The sequence below is a fragment of the Hyphopichia burtonii genome, assembly GCF_001661395.1.
Source record: "Hyphopichia burtonii NRRL Y-1933 unplaced genomic scaffold HYPBUscaffold_2, whole genome shotgun sequence".
NCBI lineage: Eukaryota > Fungi > Ascomycota > Pichiomycetes > Serinales > Debaryomycetaceae > Hyphopichia > Hyphopichia burtonii.
In genome coordinates, this window is record NW_017963729.1 from 150,881 (window position 1) to 169,046 (window position 18,166).

Below are 18,166 nucleotides of genomic sequence, written 5' to 3' on the forward strand. Positions count from 1 at the left end.
AATCCACCAGTAGCAGGTTTAGATTCAGTGGGTTTTGAACCGAATAATCCACCAGCTGCCGGCTTATCATCCTTCTTTTCTTCTGGTTTAGCACCAAATGAGAATCCACCAGTAGCAGGTTTAGATTCAGCGGGTTTAGCGCCAAATAAACCACCTGTAGCAGATTGGTCGTCTTTCTTTTCTTCTGGTTTAGCACCAAAAGCAAATCCAGTAGCTGGTTTAGAACCGAATAACCCACCAGCAGCAGGTTGGTCGTCTTTCTTTTCTTCTGGTTTAGCTCCAAACAGGAATGCTGGAGTTGTTGATTTAGAAGAGTCAGCAGAAGGAGGATTTATGGAGAAGGCAGGTTTATTTTCATTTGATTGGTTTCCAAATAAACCACCTGAAGGTTTTGGTTGATTTCCAAACAAACCACCATTTGAGGTCAGGGCGGCACCAGAAGCGGTATTATTAGATGCTCCAAAAAGACCACCAGAAGCAGTGTTATTAGAGGCTCCGAAAAGACCACCAGTGGTTGGTTTGGCATTAGGGGTGGATGGGTTCGCAGCATTATTCGAGTTAGCGCCAAACAATCCACCACTCGAAGATTGGTTATTACTTCCAAACAACCCACCAGAAGGTTGACTATTGGATTGGCTATTGGATTGATTTCCGAACAAGCCACTGCCAGAAGACTGGTTATTAGAGTTATTTCCAAAACCAGAAAAACCAGTATTACTTGAACCAAAAGACATGATTTAGTTTATGCTGAGGGTTGATCAATTGAGATAGAGGGGAAAAAATTCACCGAAAGAGATGGGCTTTCTTCTTGCAACTGTCAAGCTAGTTCTGTCCACGACTCTGTGATACGATATCAAACTCAACCTATTAATCGATCTTTGAATCGGCCAAAGGAACGAGTTGATGGTTTAAAAAACATTTTTAAAAAAAAAACGAAATGAGTGAAAATCAAAATATCGTACCCGTGCACCAGAGAGAACGGAAGGGATTTTTCAAGGTTATTAAAATCGGGACTATACGGACTACAAAGGACAATTGCAAGAATATAAATATATCTAAAAAGTGTTTATTAAAAATACGTAAGCATCAAGATTATTTCTTAGAACCTTGGGCAGCAACGGCGGCAGCACCGGCAGCAGCAGCTTCTGGGTCCAAGTAGTAAGCAGGTTTAGTTGGAGCCAATTTTTCATCTAATTCGTAAACCAATGGGATACCAGTTGGGATGTTTAAACCAGCGATATCATCATCGGAAATTTTATCCAAGTGTTTAACCAAAGCTCTTAAAGAGTTACCGTGAGCAGCAATTAAAACAGTTTTACCAGCAAGTAAATCACCAGAGATTTCGTCTTGGTAGTATGGTAATAATCTATCAATGACTAATTTTAAAGATTCAGTTCTTGGAATAACAGCAGGGTCGATATCTCTGTAACGAATATCACCAACTTGAGTAAATTTAGAGTCATCAGCGATTTCTGGAGGTGGGATATCAAAAGATCTTCTCCAGGTTTGGAATTTTTCTTGACCATATTGTTGTAAAGTTTCTGCTTTATCTTTACCTTGTAAATCACCATAATGTCTTTCGTTTAATCTCCATGATCTTTTAACTGGAACGTACAATTGATCAGCAGATGATAAGGCAATGTTAGCAGTTTGAATGGCTCTAGATAATTTAGAAGTATATAAGATATCAACATTAATACCAGCTTCTTTAATTAATTCACCAGCTTTATTGGCTTCTTTTTCACCAACGGCAGATAATCTAACATCAACCCAACCGGTGAATAAGTTTTTTTCATTCCAATCGGATTGACCGTGTCTAACTAAAACTAATTTTGGCATTGTATTATATATGTATTCAATTGATTATACAAAAGAGTTGGAATTGGAAAATCAATATATACAATAAAGGACTTTTTTTCATGTATTTATATGGAGCAAAGCCGTGGTGAGTGCACACCGTCGATTTAACCACCTGATTGCATCGGCGATGTGGAACTATGAAGTCCGAGCATCAAGTGTGGTTGTGGTGTACGGGGGCGGTTTACTGGAGTAAGGTGATGGATCAGTTGGCAGCATAAATTGACTGATTTTTCAATTACCCAAGGAGAACCCACCTGACTCCTGGGCCATGATGTTTTTATGGTCTGCTGGGTTGGGGGCCAGCTCGTAGATTGAGATGACCGGGTCCTTGGTGAGTTCTGTAGATTCTCCTCTTAGTTCTATGTAATGTAGATGGCATTCATCTTCTTCATCATCATGGATGTTTTCGAGAAAGACGGTTAAATGTTGGACTCCGGTGAATACATGGCGCGGTAAGTAGTGTTCGACAAACTCTGAATCGGATTCCAAAGAGTCGGGCATTTCGTCGTCGTCGTCGTCGTCGTAGTTGACTCCCACTAGCGGGTGGGATATTATAAAAAGTGGTTTCTTCAGTTCAACGTTATCAAAGTCAATTGATGGGTCATTTTTCCATAACTTGATTGTTTTAGGACAGTACTTTGTTCCATTGGTTCTTAGGATGATTGAGTATAATTTAACGTGGCTATTAATAAAGGGAATATTTATAATCAATTGAGCGTCACAATCCAGCTTGATCACCGGTTTCAACCGATACTTTTCACTGGGGATCCTGAACACTTTGCTCAACTCACTGGGTGGGTTTTGTAAATTGAGCGCCGTTACATGGTCAGTATCGATCTTACTGTGTAACGATAACGACTCGCTGGTTGGCGTGGGCGCTATATGACTGTGACCTTCTTCGCCATCGTGTGAATGGGAATGGGGGTGGGACTGGAAGTGTTCGTCTTCACAAGACATCCTGATCTTGAATCATAAACTAAATGATAAAGTATTATGTGAAATATAAAGTATACAAAATAGTATATCGAGTATAAAATAGTATATCAGGTATAAAATAGTATATCAAGTATAAAATAGTATAAAGTATAAAATAGTATAAAGTATAAAATAGTAGTAGAAAAGAATAGAATCAATTACTCAGTCTTGCTCTTTCTCGTTCTACGACCGATTGCTGCAATCCATGACTACAACCCGGGCATACAGCCCAACTCCCTCGGCTCTACCCGTCTGGCAGACCATCTTGTAACCCAAACGTAAGCTGCCAGTCACACTAACATTTAACCGGTTGCAACTCTAAAAGCTGTTAGGGTGGCAGTAGTAGTTAATCGCTGATGGCTGGCGCACGTGACTGCGCTCTTTTTTGTTCGTTCACCGTCTTTTCTGCTAACAGTGAGGGTTTGCCTGCACACAGGCGGGTCCGCTCAGCAGCCATCACTGAAAGTTTAGAGAAACTCAAACCGGTAGGCACTGCTAGCTATCGATAAGCACTTGTTCAAGTATATAAATGGGAGGGCTTATTCTTCTAAACCCGAGTAAGATATAGAATTATCACAAGATGCCTAGAAATCCAACCAACACCCTTATAATAACTCACTTACCTGGTGAAATTATACAAGATCCAACTCCGTTACTTAAGGATCTTGCAGTCGATAATAGTTTACTTGAACTTATATCGCTTCCTAAATTCAATAGGATATTAATCATTTGTGAGTCTAGTCAATTAGCCATCCACATTCGTCATATGCTTAAGAGCAGTTCTAACTGGAACTATTTAAGAATCACTTATTCAATCAGAGATAACCAGATGTCCATAACCAGTAATCCTCACTATTTAATTCAACAAGATTCTAAACAATATTTGGAATTACCGCTGGAACTGGGGAGTAGACGTTTCCTTATATCACCTCCTTTATCACCCCCTGCAGAATGGGACCACTGGGATAAAGTTGAAGAAGGCCCTAGTAACAAGACTTTCCCCACTGATGAATTAACAAATTTACTTTGGGAAAGATTAGGTGGGTTTGATAGTTCCCAAGTTAGAAAGTATCAAGATTATTCTGACAATGAATCTCTTTCTTCCGAGGATAACGATTATACCCATCATGCAAAAGATAACTTGGTGGTTGATCTTAATATGAAACCAGAGGTTCTTTTCGAAGATATCGATAATGGTGTTCCGGCAATCGTTTTGGATACCGTCAATAATAGGGGCCCACACACTCTGTCTGCCAAACTGCGTCCTCCCAAAACTTCTCTACCTCCTTTAAACTAATTATTTGCATCTTTTACTTCTATTATCTAGTTTGCCCTAATATATATACCCGTACACCCGGTTATCACGCCCGTACACCTAAAATTAGGAAGCGAGAGGGAAGGAAAAAAAAAAAAAAAAAAATAGAGATGAGATGCATCTATAGAAATTTTTCAACCTCCAGCTTCTTCGTTGATATCTTCATTACATAGCAAAATGGCCAATACTAGATCCAAAGCACCAGCTTCCAAGGCTAAGGCTGCCGCCACTCCTTCTCCGGCCTCAAAAACTCAAGGGAAAAACTCCAAATCCACAGATTCCCCATCTGCAAAAGGTAGAGGCAGACCTCGTAAAACAATTGATCCACAAGCTGAAGCATCCCCTGTTGCTAAAAAGGGTAGAGGTAGACCACGTAAGGAAGAGAGCGTGAAATCCACCCAACCAGAAGCTAACAAACAAGAAAAAACCGAACAAAAAACTAATCAACCTTCAGTTGAAAAAATTGTTAATAATGAACAAATTTCCAAAGCTATCGGAGAAATAATTTCGTACGTTTCACGTGAATCCAATAAACCTTCATCTGAATCATCCAAAAAAGATTTATTTGAAGATGCTGATGAACAAGATGATGAAATTTCTAAAAACTTATTTGTTAATATTTCAACCAAAAAATTAAATTCAAAATTTACTTTAAAACCAAAAGCTATTAGATTAAGTCATCAATTCCGTGATGTTTCGAAATTAAGAACATGCATTATTGTCAAAGATCAATTAATCACCTCTAATGAAACTTTGGAATCAATTGAAAATCTTAATTTACCAACTTTACAAAAAATTTATACTATTCAAGATATTAAAACTGAATTCAAAAATTTCGAAAAACGTCGTCAATTACATAATGATTACGATTTATTCTTAGTCGATGATAATGTCTTTAATATATTACCAAATGCATTAGGTAAAACTTTTTTCAAATCAAATAAAGCTCCGGTTCCAATTAAAATCACTAAAAATAAAGAATTGTCTTTAGAAAGTTTGAAAAATCAACTTGCTAAGGCTGTTTCTTCCACTTTTTATATCCCTCCAATCAGTAATAATATCGTTATTAAAGCCGGTGGTATAAATAACTTGAATCAAGACCAATTGGTTGATAACGTCCAAGATATCATTGCTACTTTCAACCAAAATGACATCAGAGCCATATTCGTTAAAACAACTTTATCTCCTGCCTTGCCAATCTTCTACGCTGATAAAATTTATGATCAACAAGACATTCTTAATGAAGATCAAGAAAAAATCGAGGATGAAGATCTCGATGATGATGCTTATAAACAAGGTTTATTGGAATTGGCTGATGCTGACACCGTCGCAAAACTTTTGGGTTCTGAGTTGAAAAAGAAAAAGAGTTCACCAAAAGCCAAAGCTGCTAAAAAGGCTAAAAATTTGTAATTTTAGTTTAGATTTGTATAGTTTTTCAATTGTCATAATTTTTTTTTAGTTCTTCTTTTAGTGAGATTTTTTTTTTATGTAAATGCGTTTCTTCACTTCGATGATTTACACATTTCTTCCTTGACTGATGTGGCTCTTCAAGGCTTCGTTGGATGATAAGTGTATGTATGATCCATTTAATTGGAATTGTTCAGTAAACTAACGCTTCTAGTGATTAATGAACAGTTTCTTCGTTATAATTCAGAATTGGAAATTGGACGCTCAGAAGATTACAGAAATGATCCAAACTCATTGTTGATTGAAGGCCTTAAAGTTCCAAAAAACTTCTTCACCGTCAAAGTAATGAGCCCCAATGATGGTCCAGTGACTCCTTTATTCATTCGGATTCGATCAAGAATGCCTTTGAAAATCAATGATAGTAAATACTATTTAAAAGAAGGTGAATCACCACTCATAGTTGACTTCACTGATCGTTTCACAGACCGATTTATAGACCAAGAAAATCATCTTCGATTCAAAATCGAAAGAGGTAGTTCCAAAATGTGTCAAATCACCTTGAAATGGGTTCCATTCAATATTTATCCCTATAGTGGCCTTGTCCTGATCAATAATATTCAACAACAAAATCCTTTGGTTTCGAAAATACAGGAGGTTTGCAATTTGAAAATAGATTTAAGACTATGTGAAGACATATTCCTGGCTACCCATTACGTTACTCTTCTGAGTCAAAAGAATCATGAATTGAGAATCGCTTTACTGAGAGGTATTCCAATCGTATATTCAACATGGCTTGATTGCATTAAAGATGAATTTAATGACATCAAAAAGTGGTCTATTAACTTATCTAACTTCTTACCCCCTTCTCGTCGCGGTGATAATCTGTATATGATTCCGAGTCAAAGTCGAGATAGCTTGTTTCAGGATTCTTTCATGGTCGTCTTTGTTGATGATACAAAAAAGAAAACTAGAGAATTGGTCGAATTATTGGGGTGCTTAAGTGCTCTGATTGAAAGACTCCGAAGTGATAAATACTTCAAATCAAATAAGCTTGACGGCGATTTATTGAAGGAAGATATAAAAAAAATATCAAAAGCTTATAATCCTGAGCGTCATTGTTTTATTATGACAGAATTGAATGAAGACCTTACTTTTACATCTTCTTTAAAGTCTTTTGCGGAATCTTTAAATGGTGAAATAGTAACAGAAGAATCTCTTTTCAATTGCATTAAATATAATTCAAAATCTTCCCTCAAACCTTTATGTTTATCGCAAAACGAGACGGATACTCAGATAAGAAGAAGAAAACGTCGTAAAATTGAAAAAGCAAGTGGATTAGATTTCTTTGATTTCACACCAAGTATTTCGACTCCGGCTCCCAATGAAACTCAAACTCAGACACAGCAGATTGGTTCATTTCCTCATTCACCAATAACCATAGACGAATCTTCTCAAAAGCAAAATACTGAAACTGATATTAGAAAAACGCTTCAGTCAGCACAGAAAGCCATGACTGAATCCACAAGGGCTCTAAATGGAATAGAACGCGGCTCAATCTCCCCTGTGTCTAAGCAACATGAACCAGAAGGATTTGAACCAACAGAACCTGAACCAAAACAACCTAAGCCGAAAGAACTAGAATTAAACTTTATGGAACATAAAGGATTGGCAATTGAAGAAACCACTGAAAGCTCTAGCAAAAGGTCCGCGCCTTTAGAATTACGCCATGATCAACCTGACCGCAAAAAACTAAAACTAAAAGAACCTGAAAAAATCGGGAAATTCATGCCTTCGATTTCGTTAATTGACGCAATAAGAAATACAAAAGAAGAGCAAGAGCAGGTTGTTAAAAAGGAGCTAGGACTTGATGGAAGTGATCAACCCCTAGATGAAAAGCTTAAAGATCTAGCAATAGTAGAATTGTTCGAAATAAAATTGAGAAGTCCAAAGCTGTCTGAAGCTGAACGGACACATCTGTCTTTCAAAGGACGTAAAAATTTCAAAAGATTTAACAAAAACCAGAAATCCAAATCAGCATTGTCGAGATCATTTTTAGACTTGGAACCAATAACACTTGACAATAAAATAACCTTCAAAAGTGAGGACCAGGGAGACACGGATGCAACAACTGATTTAGAACTGAATATGACCAAAGATTTTGATGGACTAATGGATGATGTGAATGGATACCAACCTCAGGGACCGGCTTTTGTTGAGCATGATGAGAAAAGTGATAATGAAGAAGGATTCTCATTCGGTAAAGGAGAAAGCCTATTTGTACCTGCTGACTCACAAAACTCACCAGCTAAACCCAGACACATTCCAATTAGGAAAGTAAGTCATGGGGGTAATGATAATGACGATGATGATGACGACGATGATGACGAACCAAGGTTTGCCTTTTCACGTTAGCTAAATAGCGTTAATAATACAGATAATCCGTAATCAATAAAAATTTTCTTTAATTTCTATATCATTTGGTCTAATCCTCATTCCACATAGACCAAGTTTTCTAAAGTAGGTATTGTGACTTTCAAAATAATTCCTATTGATGCTATCATGGGTCTTAAAATCTTTCGCTATGCATGCTTGATTACTTGCAGTTTGACAATCAACAACCTTCTCGAGAGAAGGGACTGGATTTGAAGCAGAACAGTTCAAATATATTTGATTTTCAAACTGAATGTAGTTATCATCGTTATTTCTATTACTAGGAATAACAGTGACAATATCCCCTTTATGGATTATGCGTAAGTATTTTCGATCAAAGGAATTGTGTTTAGCCTTGAACCTACTCCCCATAACATCATCCACCCAATCCACAAACTGCTTATTGCCAACTAACGGCTGGCCCATAGTTACCAACGTCATCTTATCAAAACCCAAATCAAGGAAGTGCAATGAAATGAAAAGACCAATTGCACCACCCATGGAATGACCAACAATAAGCAATTCGTATTCCTCAGGAGTATCAATCAACTCATGAAGTAATACTCTTTGTATAATGGCTAGTGTTCTAAGGAAATAATCATAAAATCCTTGATGGACTTTGCATTGATCACCGCAAGCCGGTAGTTTGCTATTAACGTTAGCATAATCGGTCAAGTCAGTTTTCAAATCAGTGAAAGTATCAAAAATTGACCTTGTTCCTCTCAATGAAACAATAATTGTCTTTTTAGAACTGTTAGATGCATTTTCATAGTCAAAAATATTGGAATTTGTAGTTGCTATATAACCGCAGACCGAATCATCAAAATACCATTGGTAAACCAAAGTAACATTTGGAAATCTTTTCTCACAACTCAATTCACATTCAAAAGGCTCGCCGATTTGGCTTGTAGAGGATATACAGTAAGAAATATCAATCAAATGTGCATATGTATATAGATTTGAATAAATCTCATTGTCAATTGGACTCACTGAATCACGATTCTTTCCTTTCTCTAAATTATGTTCCTGCCCGACAATTATACCACATAAAACCAGAAAGATAGCTAAGTAAATGTATATCATATTAACATCTGATGAGCATCTTATTATCAATTAAGCTTCAGAAGTCAGAAAAGATGAGTCCTGATGATCACGATAAGATAAAATCTCCTCACTTACGCAAAGTCCAAAACACAGCAAAATGCGACAAAAAGAAGATGCAAAAAAACGTATCAAAGTCCATTTTCGATTATTCGAAACGCTATGAAGGCCGTGCCAGCACCTATGGTGATTGAAAGCGTGAGCTTAAGTAACAGGAATGCCACTCGGTAACTCTGGTGGTGGAACTTTATCTATGAAAACCATAATTTTGCAGAAAATAACAAAAATATGTAAGAAATTACAAATGTACCAATAATTGCTGTGAATATGGACAAGATTGAAATATTCATCCATGCTTTGAAAAGAAGCTTTAGTGGAGAAAATAGATACAGAAACAGGAAGAGACGAGGAAAGCTGAAGGTATACAGAGTCATATTTCTTATTTTCCAGTCTAAAGTTTCCAACAGTTGAAAAGTTTTATTTAGAGAGTGGATAATTTCCAGCAAGGAATCGTCTAGATTGAAGAGCTTTTTTTCAAAGCGATCTTCCAATTGATCTAGACAGTCGTCATTGATAAGGATTAATTCCAGAGCCAAGTTCCTAAATTCGCTTTCAAGGACCGAATTATGCTGACGAGCGAGATCGTTGGCCGTGTTTAATGAGATTTCGATCTGGGTAGATACCTCCTCCGAATCCCGTAACACCAGGTTGAGGCTATTAGCAGTAATCAAGTTTTGGACTCCTACCAATTCGGACTTCTCGAGACTCGACACGATTTTAGAGATCAAGCTCAGAGTATCCAACTCGGCTTGATTCAAGTTGAGTGAAAGCCTTTTTTGGAAAGAATGGAGAGTCCTAGACCCAACCTCAACACCCTGATTGAATCCGTTTAGTTTCTCTGCCAATTCATCTAGTAGTAATGTATTATGGAGGTATTGATTTTGGGATGCTTCCACATGGCTTTGGAACGCAACCAAACTATCTTGCATGGTTTGCTCAAACTCCGACGTATAATGTTCGTATTTCTCTCTGTTTCTTTCTCGATAGTCCTCTTGCTGCAAAATCACACTACGTAACAACTCCATAAACTTATCAAACTTTTTTTGAACAGCTTCTCTCATTTCGTTAGATTGGTGAAACGATTTGCCTAGCTCTACTTGAAGCTTCTCGTAAATCTTGGTTACGTTATAAAAAACTTTTATAATCTGATCTTTAGCGAAAGGCAACGACTCTGAAAAGCAGATTGAAAACGTTTCACGGTAATTCCCACTGTAAGTTGTCCAATGCTGAGGACTACTTTGTAAGCTTTGGATACAGGCGTTAACTTCGTTTTCCTCTACTACATTCTGGCAAGCCTCGGGGTAGTTTACTTGGGTATTCTCAAATTCACAAACGGATAGCTTGAGTGCCAGAGTTTTCCTCCTTATTGGCTCCAACTGCTCTGCTCCAGAAACGATACATTCGTGAACTAAGTCACGTACAGCATTTTGAACACACTTTGAGTCACTCGTCTTATACAACAAGCTCTCGAACTCTGACTCAGTGAACTGAAGATTGTTTAGCAAGAACTCATCCATGAAATAATGTTCAAAGTTTGTGTGAACGTCTAGTTCACTAGCCCTTGTCATGAAACTAAATACCAAAAACATAAGCCAGCTAACACAAAATTTCATTTTCGATAGCCATAATAACCGCTTGCTCAGACCTGATCCCGACTGGCCTCTTATATATAAGTAGGAGTCTCTTAGTTTCAAACAGACTTCAAACCTTCAATTTGCAGTCTTTTTTGTGAATTGTACAATCACTCAAAAACAAAATATAACAAAACAAAAAAAAAAAAAAAAAAAAAAAAAAAAAAAAAAAAAAAAAAAAAAAAAAAAAAGCTCAAAGACTGAAAAAAACTACTGGGAAACTAATGAAAAACTCGAATTAAGACTCGATAGACGGGCCAAAACCGATATTACTTAGTTGATTTGTTATGCTTAGATCTCTCAAGGGACTCAAGGGGCGTCCGTTGTCATTGAGAAGAGGATACTCAGTGAAATCACCAATACTGTTTGTTCCAAACGAAACTATTCATAGGTTTGAGAGTGAAAAATTAACGGAAGAAGAGAATTTAGCGGCCATACCCAAACGTCCTAACTTTGATGGTCTTCCAAAGTACCATCATGAAATTCTCTCTCCTGAAGATACTGCTGATTTGGTGATTCGACCAGACGTCAATGACATTCTAACTTCGACGTTTTCTCAAAATGCAGTATTCACCGGTGATCCTAATTATAAAGTTACTCCGGCAAATGCTAATTTGCAAGAAACAACACTTTCATTACATTTCGCAGTTGCTGTTATCGAATGGATAAGGCTATTCAATACCCAGATTGTAACTTTGAAGAGTTTACCCTCGACCGTTAATAAATTACAGCATATAAATGAAGCCAAAGTAGATGCGATTAAAGCAAAATTGAATAGTATCAATGTTGAAGAATTAAAGTCCGTGGAAGTTCTCGATAAATTTTATACTTCTTTCGAAATATATAGAAAAGGTGACATAATGAGAAAGACAAGAGCCGATACAATCAATATTGAGAATATCTCTTCGATTCTTTTAACCAGTGAATTGATTCAGAGTGATAGTGAATTATTTGACATTACTTTGAGATACCTTGGTCTGAAACTAGCATACTTCAGCAATGAGAACCTTCAACAATTCACGGAGAAACTCATAAATCATTTGCATGGAGAAAATATTACTTCAGGAATGAAAGTTCAATCATTTAACAACTTCATGTCCAAAGTTTTTGAAATCCACCCTCGTTTAAAAACCGAGTTACACGTAAGCCAGCTAGATAAACTCGCTTATCTTTTCACATTGGCAAATAATATCGAGGATTCAAAGAGCCTCCTTCAGTTGCTAGTGACCAATTACAAAGTTGCTCCTTCCAAGGAGACATTCAACTTATTTTTAACAAAATATACCGAATCCTTGAAAGATTTCCAAGGACTGATCAAATCAAAGGTCTTAAAAGATTTACATCAATTGAAGCCAGTTTTTTTCCATAATGGCCTTGATAGTTTTTCCCTTAAATTTTTATTAGAGGAGATCATAGAGCATGTTTATGACCTCGATCATCTTATGAGGCTAATTGAGAATAAAGAAAATTCAAGTATCTTCCTCTTGAGCGAGTTTGCCGAGATGTTAATGCAAAGACTTCAAGTTATTCAATCTACCTCGGAAGACCCTAATACCACCAAGGCTTTGCAACTTACGCAATTAATATCAAAATTGGTGAAGGATAACGGCGTCAAGTTGGACAAAAAATCCCTTGAGCTCGCTCAGCAAATGTATAAAGACTTAGGTGATACTTCTAATTACGAGTACATAGGTAAATTACTAAATTAAATGTATATATTTTCATGATAAGTATAAATACGTAATATTCAACAAAGGGTCCTGTTATTATTTGAATTCGGAACTGAATTAGGTTCCGGATCATGGGATGGTTCCATATTATCATTATTTGAAAAACCAAATTGACTAGAATTATTTGAAACTTCATCAGCAGTATCGTTATACGGAGAATGTCGTATCCAGCCGCCCTTCCCCTTATTATGACTGTTGCTATCATTATAATTACTGTAAAACCCATTAGTGTAGATGAAAAAGCCGTCATCACTGGCTGAGTCATCATTCCACCTGGTAGTATCAACGTTGTTCCTCATGCGCATATCATCCATTTCAGTCTTGTATTCTTCTTCAAGATACTTTCTCGAAGATATAGTTCTTTTGATGAAACACACCATGGATGCCATAATTGCAAGTAGTATAATGGGAATAAGCTGAATCCAACCCAAGTAGCTTAAGTGAGGGATGAAAAGTAAAATATCTACCAAAAAGGCAAGAAGTGTAGATAGGAAGGATAGTAGCGATGCGGTTAGAATGAGACTCAAATATGGCCGGAGATCTCTTTTCCGTGGTTTGACTGACCCAGTAGACGCAGGCGATACGTTATCATCGTTGGATTGTTTCAATAATTTGTATTTGAAATGCTTTAGAGCTGTCCTCGACGACTCAAATCCTTTCGAATCTAAGTAAAGTATCACTGATAACGAAGAAATCAACAAAAATATAATGGCAGTCAAGCAAAATCCAATAACGTGTACAACCAATAGCTTAGATATCGTGTAAGTAGCTCCTGAGGGTAGTTCAATTCCTCCAAACTTATCATCATAATTTTCCTCAACACTGATGGCGTAAAAATGACTGTGCTTGGACGGGTATCCAATCTTTGGGGGAGAACATATATCCAAAGCAATGTCACACACTCCAAACAAACCAAAGGTGTTATTCTTGTAAGTTGATAGACGAATATTATAATTAGTGGACTCACCAGTTATAGGCACCGATATTAATGGTAGTAGTTGAATAACCAAGCAAATGCACGTAAGAATGCATAGCACAACTAGTCCCTTGTGCATTATATATGGCCTCTAGTTCTGATCGTCTTATCTAATCTGAATAGTAACTAATTATCATGATTTGGCGATGCTAAGATCTTTTTATTATGTCAAGAACAGTTAAGAAAAGTTCTGGAAAAAACACCCAAACACCCAAACGTATTTTAAATGAAATCAATTGGGGCTAATACAGTATCACATTTACAAAGTTGGTTTGTTGATAATTTAAAATTTCATTGCTTGAACATTCAATTGCTTCTTTGATTCTTGAGGATTTGATTGAATTGCTGCCTTTTATGGGAGGAAAGTAGGTAAAAAATTGAAGTTTTTCTTTTTTTTTAGAGCAAAGGTCTCAGAGTCAGAAAAATCTGAAAATTCAAGATAGAAAGATTCATGAGATACTTTTACTGGAGTCTTTTTATATTGAACATTGCCATTTTGTTGTCAAGTCTTGTATACATAAAACAGATCAATACGGTATCGAATCTGGTAAGGTTTCTAGTAACGAGCAGATTCAATTCAATTGCAAAGATGTCCACAATTCCATTAGATCACCCATACAGAAGAGAATTGGAAGTTGCTACATTAGCAGTCAAAAGAGCTTCCGTCTTGACTAAAAAACTCAGTGATGAAATTGCAACTACACAAAAGTCAGGGACCCATACCAAGGAAGATAAATCTCCAGTCACTGTAGGTGATTATGCTTCTCAAGCCATAATTAATAATGCCATCAAACTCAATTTCCCATCTGATGAGATTGTGGGTGAAGAAGATTCTGATACCTTAAGACAAGATAATGAAGAAGGTAAGACTTTGAGTGACAAAGTTTTCAGAATTATAACTGAAGTTCAAGCTAAGACTGATAGTTCAAATTTGAAAATTGGCAAGCTTGAAGAATTGGACAAAATTTACGATAGTATTGACTCTGGTGCTTCCAATGGTGGTTCAAAAGGCCGTTATTGGGCCCTTGATCCTATTGATGGTACTAAAGGGTTTTTGAGAGGCGACCAGTTTGCAGTCTGTTTAGCCTTGATCGAAGATGGTCAAGTCGTGTTAGGTGTTATTGGTTGTCCAAACTTACCAGCCACTATCAACTCTAATGAAGACATGTCTGGAACTAAAGGTGGTCTTTTCTCTGCTGTCAAAGGTGTTGGATCTTTTTATTCGCCTTTGTTTGATAATAATGACTTTACTCCTTTACAAAGTCAAGAACAAATAAAGATGAACCAGACAGTTGACCCCAGTTCTTTAAAAGTCGTTGAAGGTGTCGAAAAGGGCCATTCTTCCCATTCAACTCAGTCGCTTATCAAGGAAAAGTTGGGTTTTAGTGGTGAATCAGTCGCTAAGCAAACCATTAATTTAGATTCGCAAGTCAAATATTGTGTTTTGGCTAAAGGTCAAGCCGATATTTACTTAAGATTACCTGTAAGTGATACTTATCGTGAAAAAATTTGGGACCATGCGGCTGGTAATATATTAATTTACGAAAGTGGTGGTCAAGTTGGTGATATTTCTGGTAATCCTTTGTATTTTGGTAGTGGAAGACTTTTAGAATCAAAAGGTGTCATTGCTGGCAATAAAGCTATTTTCCCCCAAATAATCAGTGCCGTCAAACACGTCTTAAATTAAATTGATACATATATATATTGAAGGTATAGAAAATTCAAAATTTTTATATACAAGAATGCAGTAATTACATAGGTGTTGCTTAATGAACCCTAACGATGTAGTAATTTTGTTTACCAGTTCTAGCAAGTAAAAGTTTGCCATCAATCAAATGATTCTCCTTATCAAATAAGACAACATCTTCAGGATCAATGAATTGATCTCGGTCAAGACCCAAGTATACACCACCAGCTTTAATAAGGTTCTTAGTTTCAGATTTGGACTTTTTGAAAATAGCAGAAAGTAAGGTACTCATCTTGAGATCATTGGCATTAGGAAATTGATTCAAATTAATATCAACCATAATACCAGATCTACTGAATTTCTCTATCAACTTATCAGCTGAGATTTCATCATCAAATGGTTGATTAGGGGTCGGAAATAAAAAGCTAGTAATATAAGCCATTTCTTCACCAACACCTACACCGTGAATCAAATCAACCACTTCACGGGCTAACACTCTTTGTGCTATTCTCAATCCTGGATCCGACTTATGTTGGACAAGCACCTTTTGTTCAATTACACTCATTGGTAAGAGGGTAAATACTTTTAATAACTTTTCGACTATTTCATCTGGGGTATTAATAAAATATTGGTATAATTGGAAAGGCTTTGTAAGCTTATCGCTAATGAAAACTGCATTTCCAGCAGATTTACCAAATTTTTCACCACTAGGAGTGGTTAACAACGGAACAGTCATACCATATCCTCCAGTCTTTTTTTCCTTGTCACTCTGATCATGCTTTTGTAATCTGGATATCAAGTCAACACCAGCTACAATATTCCCCCATTGGTCATTACCACCAACTTGCAAATTAACTCCTTTGTTTTTGTATAAATGCCAAAAATCATAAGCTTGTAAAATTTGATAGGTGAATTCGTTAAATCCCAAACCGGCTTCCGAGTTGAGTCGACTTTGAATTGAATCTCGACCCAACATCGAAGATACTCTGATGAATCTACCGTAAGTAGCCAAAAAGTCAAGCATCTTAATGGAGGACCACCAACTAGCATTATTTTCAAAAGAGTGGTCCCCTTCTTTGTTAATAGGATACTTCCTGGAGTTTGCATACTCAACACCTTTTTCGATAAAATTGGTAATTTGTCCCAGAATTGCCTTAATATTATTGTCTCTTTCTGAATTTTCAATTTGAGTTCGTTCAGAAGTTCTTCCACTAGGGTCTCCAACAGCCCCAGTGGCTCCTCCAATAAGCCCAACTACATCATGGCCTCTCAATTTGAAATGAAGAAGCACCATCAAAGGAAGGAGATTACCTAAATGCAAAGATTTTGCAGTGGGATCTGCCCCACAATATAATTTGAGCTTTTTGTTTGCAGAAGGCTCAGTCAATTTAAATAACTCATCATCGGTGATAGACTCAACCAAGTATCGTGACTGTAAATGGCCAATCAAGGATATGTCAAGGTCACTTTTATAAGCACTTTCCAGATACAAATCTTCGACCTTGGGAACAATTGTGATGGTTTCAGGTCTATCTTCAGAATCGGAGGTTTTATTCGGCGTGGATGATTGCCACCTTTTCACATAGGCTGGAAAACGGCCTAGTGTCCTCCTTGATACCAAAGTATTGCGAAGCATTACACCGAATGTTAAATCTAACTGTGAAACCTAACAAGGGAATGAGAATCTGATTTTTATTGAAGTAATAAATATTTTCGTAGTCCTGTGTATAAATCCACACATATTTTTTTTTCTTCTTCTCTGCTCTTCTCTAAAGATATACTATAAACCATAACCAAAAGAATCCTGTTAAAAACTAAGAACAAGATGTCAAATAACCCGGGAGACATTCCAAACGACGTTGGTGGAGGTAAGAAAAGAAAGAGAAAGAGAAACAACAAGAAGAATGCACACCAAGTGGAAACAAGTGTAGTTGAGGAACCTATTGCAGCAAGAAAAGATGTTCAGATCAATCGTTCTAACAAGAAGATGAAGTTCGAAGATGGAGACTCAGGTGAGAAAATGGAGCAGCCCGAGCCCATTGTTCAAGATATTGAATCCAAAACGGTTGACGAAGATACTGCCAAATCAGAGTTGGAAGTTACTGAAGATCCGGTTGTCGATGAGGCATCAACAAAGAACGGTGAGGAAAGAAGAAAGACAAACGATAAGAGGATAAAGGAAAAAAAAGGCAAAAAGTCAGCTAAGGTCACATATTTTGATGATGAGGAAGATGAGGAAGATGACGACGACTTTGAATCTTCAAGAATTTATACTCTAGGATCGCATGTCAGCAGACATCTTTTAGCTCAAAGAGCTGCAGAATTGAATGAAGTTCGTCAAAAATTACCAATTTCCCAAAGCAAAGATCAAATACTTGACTACATCAGCAGAAACCAAGTAACGGTAATCATTGGTGAAACTGGTTCTGGTAAATCTACTCAAATTCCGCAATTTTTAATGCCTCTAAACAAAAAACAGATAGCTGTTACCCAACCACGTAGAGTTGCTGCAGCATCCTTGGCTACCAGAGTAAGTGAAGAATATGGATGTCCGTTAGGTCAAGAGGTTGGGTATCAGGTTCGTTTCTCGAATGTTACTGATTCTCGAAAGACAAAACTTAAATACCTTACTGATGGTATGCTTTTGAGGGAGATAATGCTTGATGAGAAGTTAATGAAATATTCTACCATTATCATAGATGAAGCTCATGAAAGAACCATTTTGACTGATTTAATTATGGGATTCCTTAAAGAAATGATCGTGACAAAAAAGAGAACGGACCTTAAGATTATTATTATGTCTGCTACTTTAAATGCAGAATTATTCAGTAAGTTCTTTGATCATGCACCAATTCTTTTCATCGAAGGTAAAATGTATCCTGTTTCCAAACATTACTTGGGTGACTCATCTGAAGATATCGTTGATACAATGGTAAGAAGTGTCGTGCAAGTAAATATGGGAGAACAAGAAGGTGATATTTTATGTTTTTTACC

The 18,166-nt window shown here is 36.8% G+C and overlaps 12 protein-coding genes across 12 annotated transcripts in view; 5 read left to right on the forward strand and 7 right to left on the reverse strand.

Moving 5' to 3' along the window:
- The window catches only part of NSP1 (FG-nucleoporin), a gene marked incomplete at both ends in the record, with an annotated part of 1,835 nt that extends 1,101 nt beyond the window's left edge, over positions 1–734 (reverse strand). Inside the window, one exon of the mRNA XM_020218411.1 lies at positions 8–734. Within this exon, the coding sequence (XP_020077444.1) occupies positions 8–734 (727 nt within the window). The remainder of the gene's footprint in view (positions 1–7) is intronic.
- Positions 735–1,092: 358 nt separating this feature from the next.
- On the reverse strand, positions 1,093–1,839 carry GPM1 (phosphoglycerate mutase; the record flags this gene model as incomplete). The annotated part of the gene is made up of 1 exon (XM_020222121.1): positions 1,093–1,839. One exon carries the CDS (start codon positions 1,837–1,839, stop codon positions 1,093–1,095), a length of 747 nt encoding a protein of 248 aa, XP_020077445.1.
- Positions 1,840–2,091: 252 nt separating this feature from the next.
- Positions 2,092–2,817, reverse strand: HYPBUDRAFT_146968 (uncharacterized protein; the record flags this gene model as incomplete). The annotated part of the gene is made up of 1 exon (XM_020220012.1): positions 2,092–2,817. The coding sequence occupies one exon, from the start codon at positions 2,815–2,817 to the stop codon at positions 2,092–2,094; it is 726 nt and encodes a 241-aa protein (XP_020077446.1).
- Positions 2,818–3,036: 219 nt separating this feature from the next.
- RCN1 (Rcn1p) lies at positions 3,037–4,255 on the forward strand. The gene has a single exon (XM_020220730.1). The coding sequence runs from the start codon at positions 3,416–3,418 to the stop codon at positions 4,130–4,132; it is 717 nt and encodes a 238-aa protein (XP_020077447.1). The 5' UTR covers positions 3,037–3,415; the 3' UTR covers positions 4,133–4,255.
- Positions 4,256–4,480: 225 nt separating this feature from the next.
- CIC1 (Cic1p) lies at positions 4,481–5,368 on the forward strand (the record flags this gene model as incomplete). The annotated part of the gene is made up of 1 exon (XM_020218055.1): positions 4,481–5,368. A coding segment is annotated over one exon (888 nt), but the record flags the coding sequence as incomplete, so codon positions are not given.
- Positions 5,369–5,596: 228 nt separating this feature from the next.
- On the forward strand, positions 5,597–7,986 carry HYPBUDRAFT_187920 (uncharacterized protein). The gene is made up of 2 exons (XM_020222923.1): positions 5,597–5,721; positions 5,772–7,986. The coding sequence occupies exons 1-2, from the start codon at positions 5,688–5,690 to the stop codon at positions 7,967–7,969; spliced, it is 2,232 nt and encodes a 743-aa protein (XP_020077449.1). The 5' UTR covers positions 5,597–5,687; the 3' UTR covers positions 7,970–7,986.
- Positions 7,987–8,002: 16 nt separating this feature from the next.
- Positions 8,003–9,070, reverse strand: HYPBUDRAFT_106184 (uncharacterized protein; the record flags this gene model as incomplete). Its single annotated transcript, XM_020218467.1, has 1 exon — positions 8,003–9,070. The coding sequence occupies one exon, from the start codon at positions 9,068–9,070 to the stop codon at positions 8,003–8,005; it is 1,068 nt and encodes a 355-aa protein (XP_020077450.1).
- A 1,196-nt stretch (positions 9,071–10,266) lies between these two features.
- KAR5 (Kar5p) lies at positions 10,267–10,584 on the reverse strand (the record flags this gene model as incomplete). Its single annotated transcript, XM_020223841.1, has 1 exon — positions 10,267–10,584. A coding segment is annotated over one exon (318 nt), but the record flags the coding sequence as incomplete, so codon positions are not given.
- A 422-nt stretch (positions 10,585–11,006) lies between these two features.
- Positions 11,007–12,504, forward strand: HYPBUDRAFT_151878 (uncharacterized protein). The gene has a single exon (XM_020220731.1). It carries the CDS (start codon positions 11,067–11,069, stop codon positions 12,486–12,488), a length of 1,422 nt encoding a protein of 473 aa, XP_020077452.1. The 5' UTR covers positions 11,007–11,066; the 3' UTR covers positions 12,489–12,504.
- On the reverse strand, positions 12,499–13,778 carry RIM9 (Rim9p). Its single transcript, XM_020220732.1, has one exon. It carries the CDS (start codon positions 13,562–13,564, stop codon positions 12,527–12,529), a length of 1,038 nt encoding a protein of 345 aa, XP_020077453.1. The 5' UTR covers positions 13,565–13,778; the 3' UTR covers positions 12,499–12,526.
- Positions 13,779–13,856: 78 nt separating this feature from the next.
- HYPBUDRAFT_151880 (3(2),5-bisphosphate nucleotidase HAL2) lies at positions 13,857–15,246 on the forward strand. The gene has a single exon (XM_020220733.1). The coding sequence runs from the start codon at positions 14,075–14,077 to the stop codon at positions 15,170–15,172; it is 1,098 nt and encodes a 365-aa protein (XP_020077454.1). The 5' UTR covers positions 13,857–14,074; the 3' UTR covers positions 15,173–15,246.
- Positions 15,247–15,251: 5 nt separating this feature from the next.
- On the reverse strand, positions 15,252–16,808 carry HYPBUDRAFT_104135 (tyrosine--tRNA ligase; the record flags this gene model as incomplete). The annotated part of the gene is made up of 1 exon (XM_020218331.1): positions 15,252–16,808. One exon carries the CDS (start codon positions 16,806–16,808, stop codon positions 15,252–15,254), a length of 1,557 nt encoding a protein of 518 aa, XP_020077455.1.
- Positions 16,809–18,166: the final 1,358 nt, after the last annotated feature.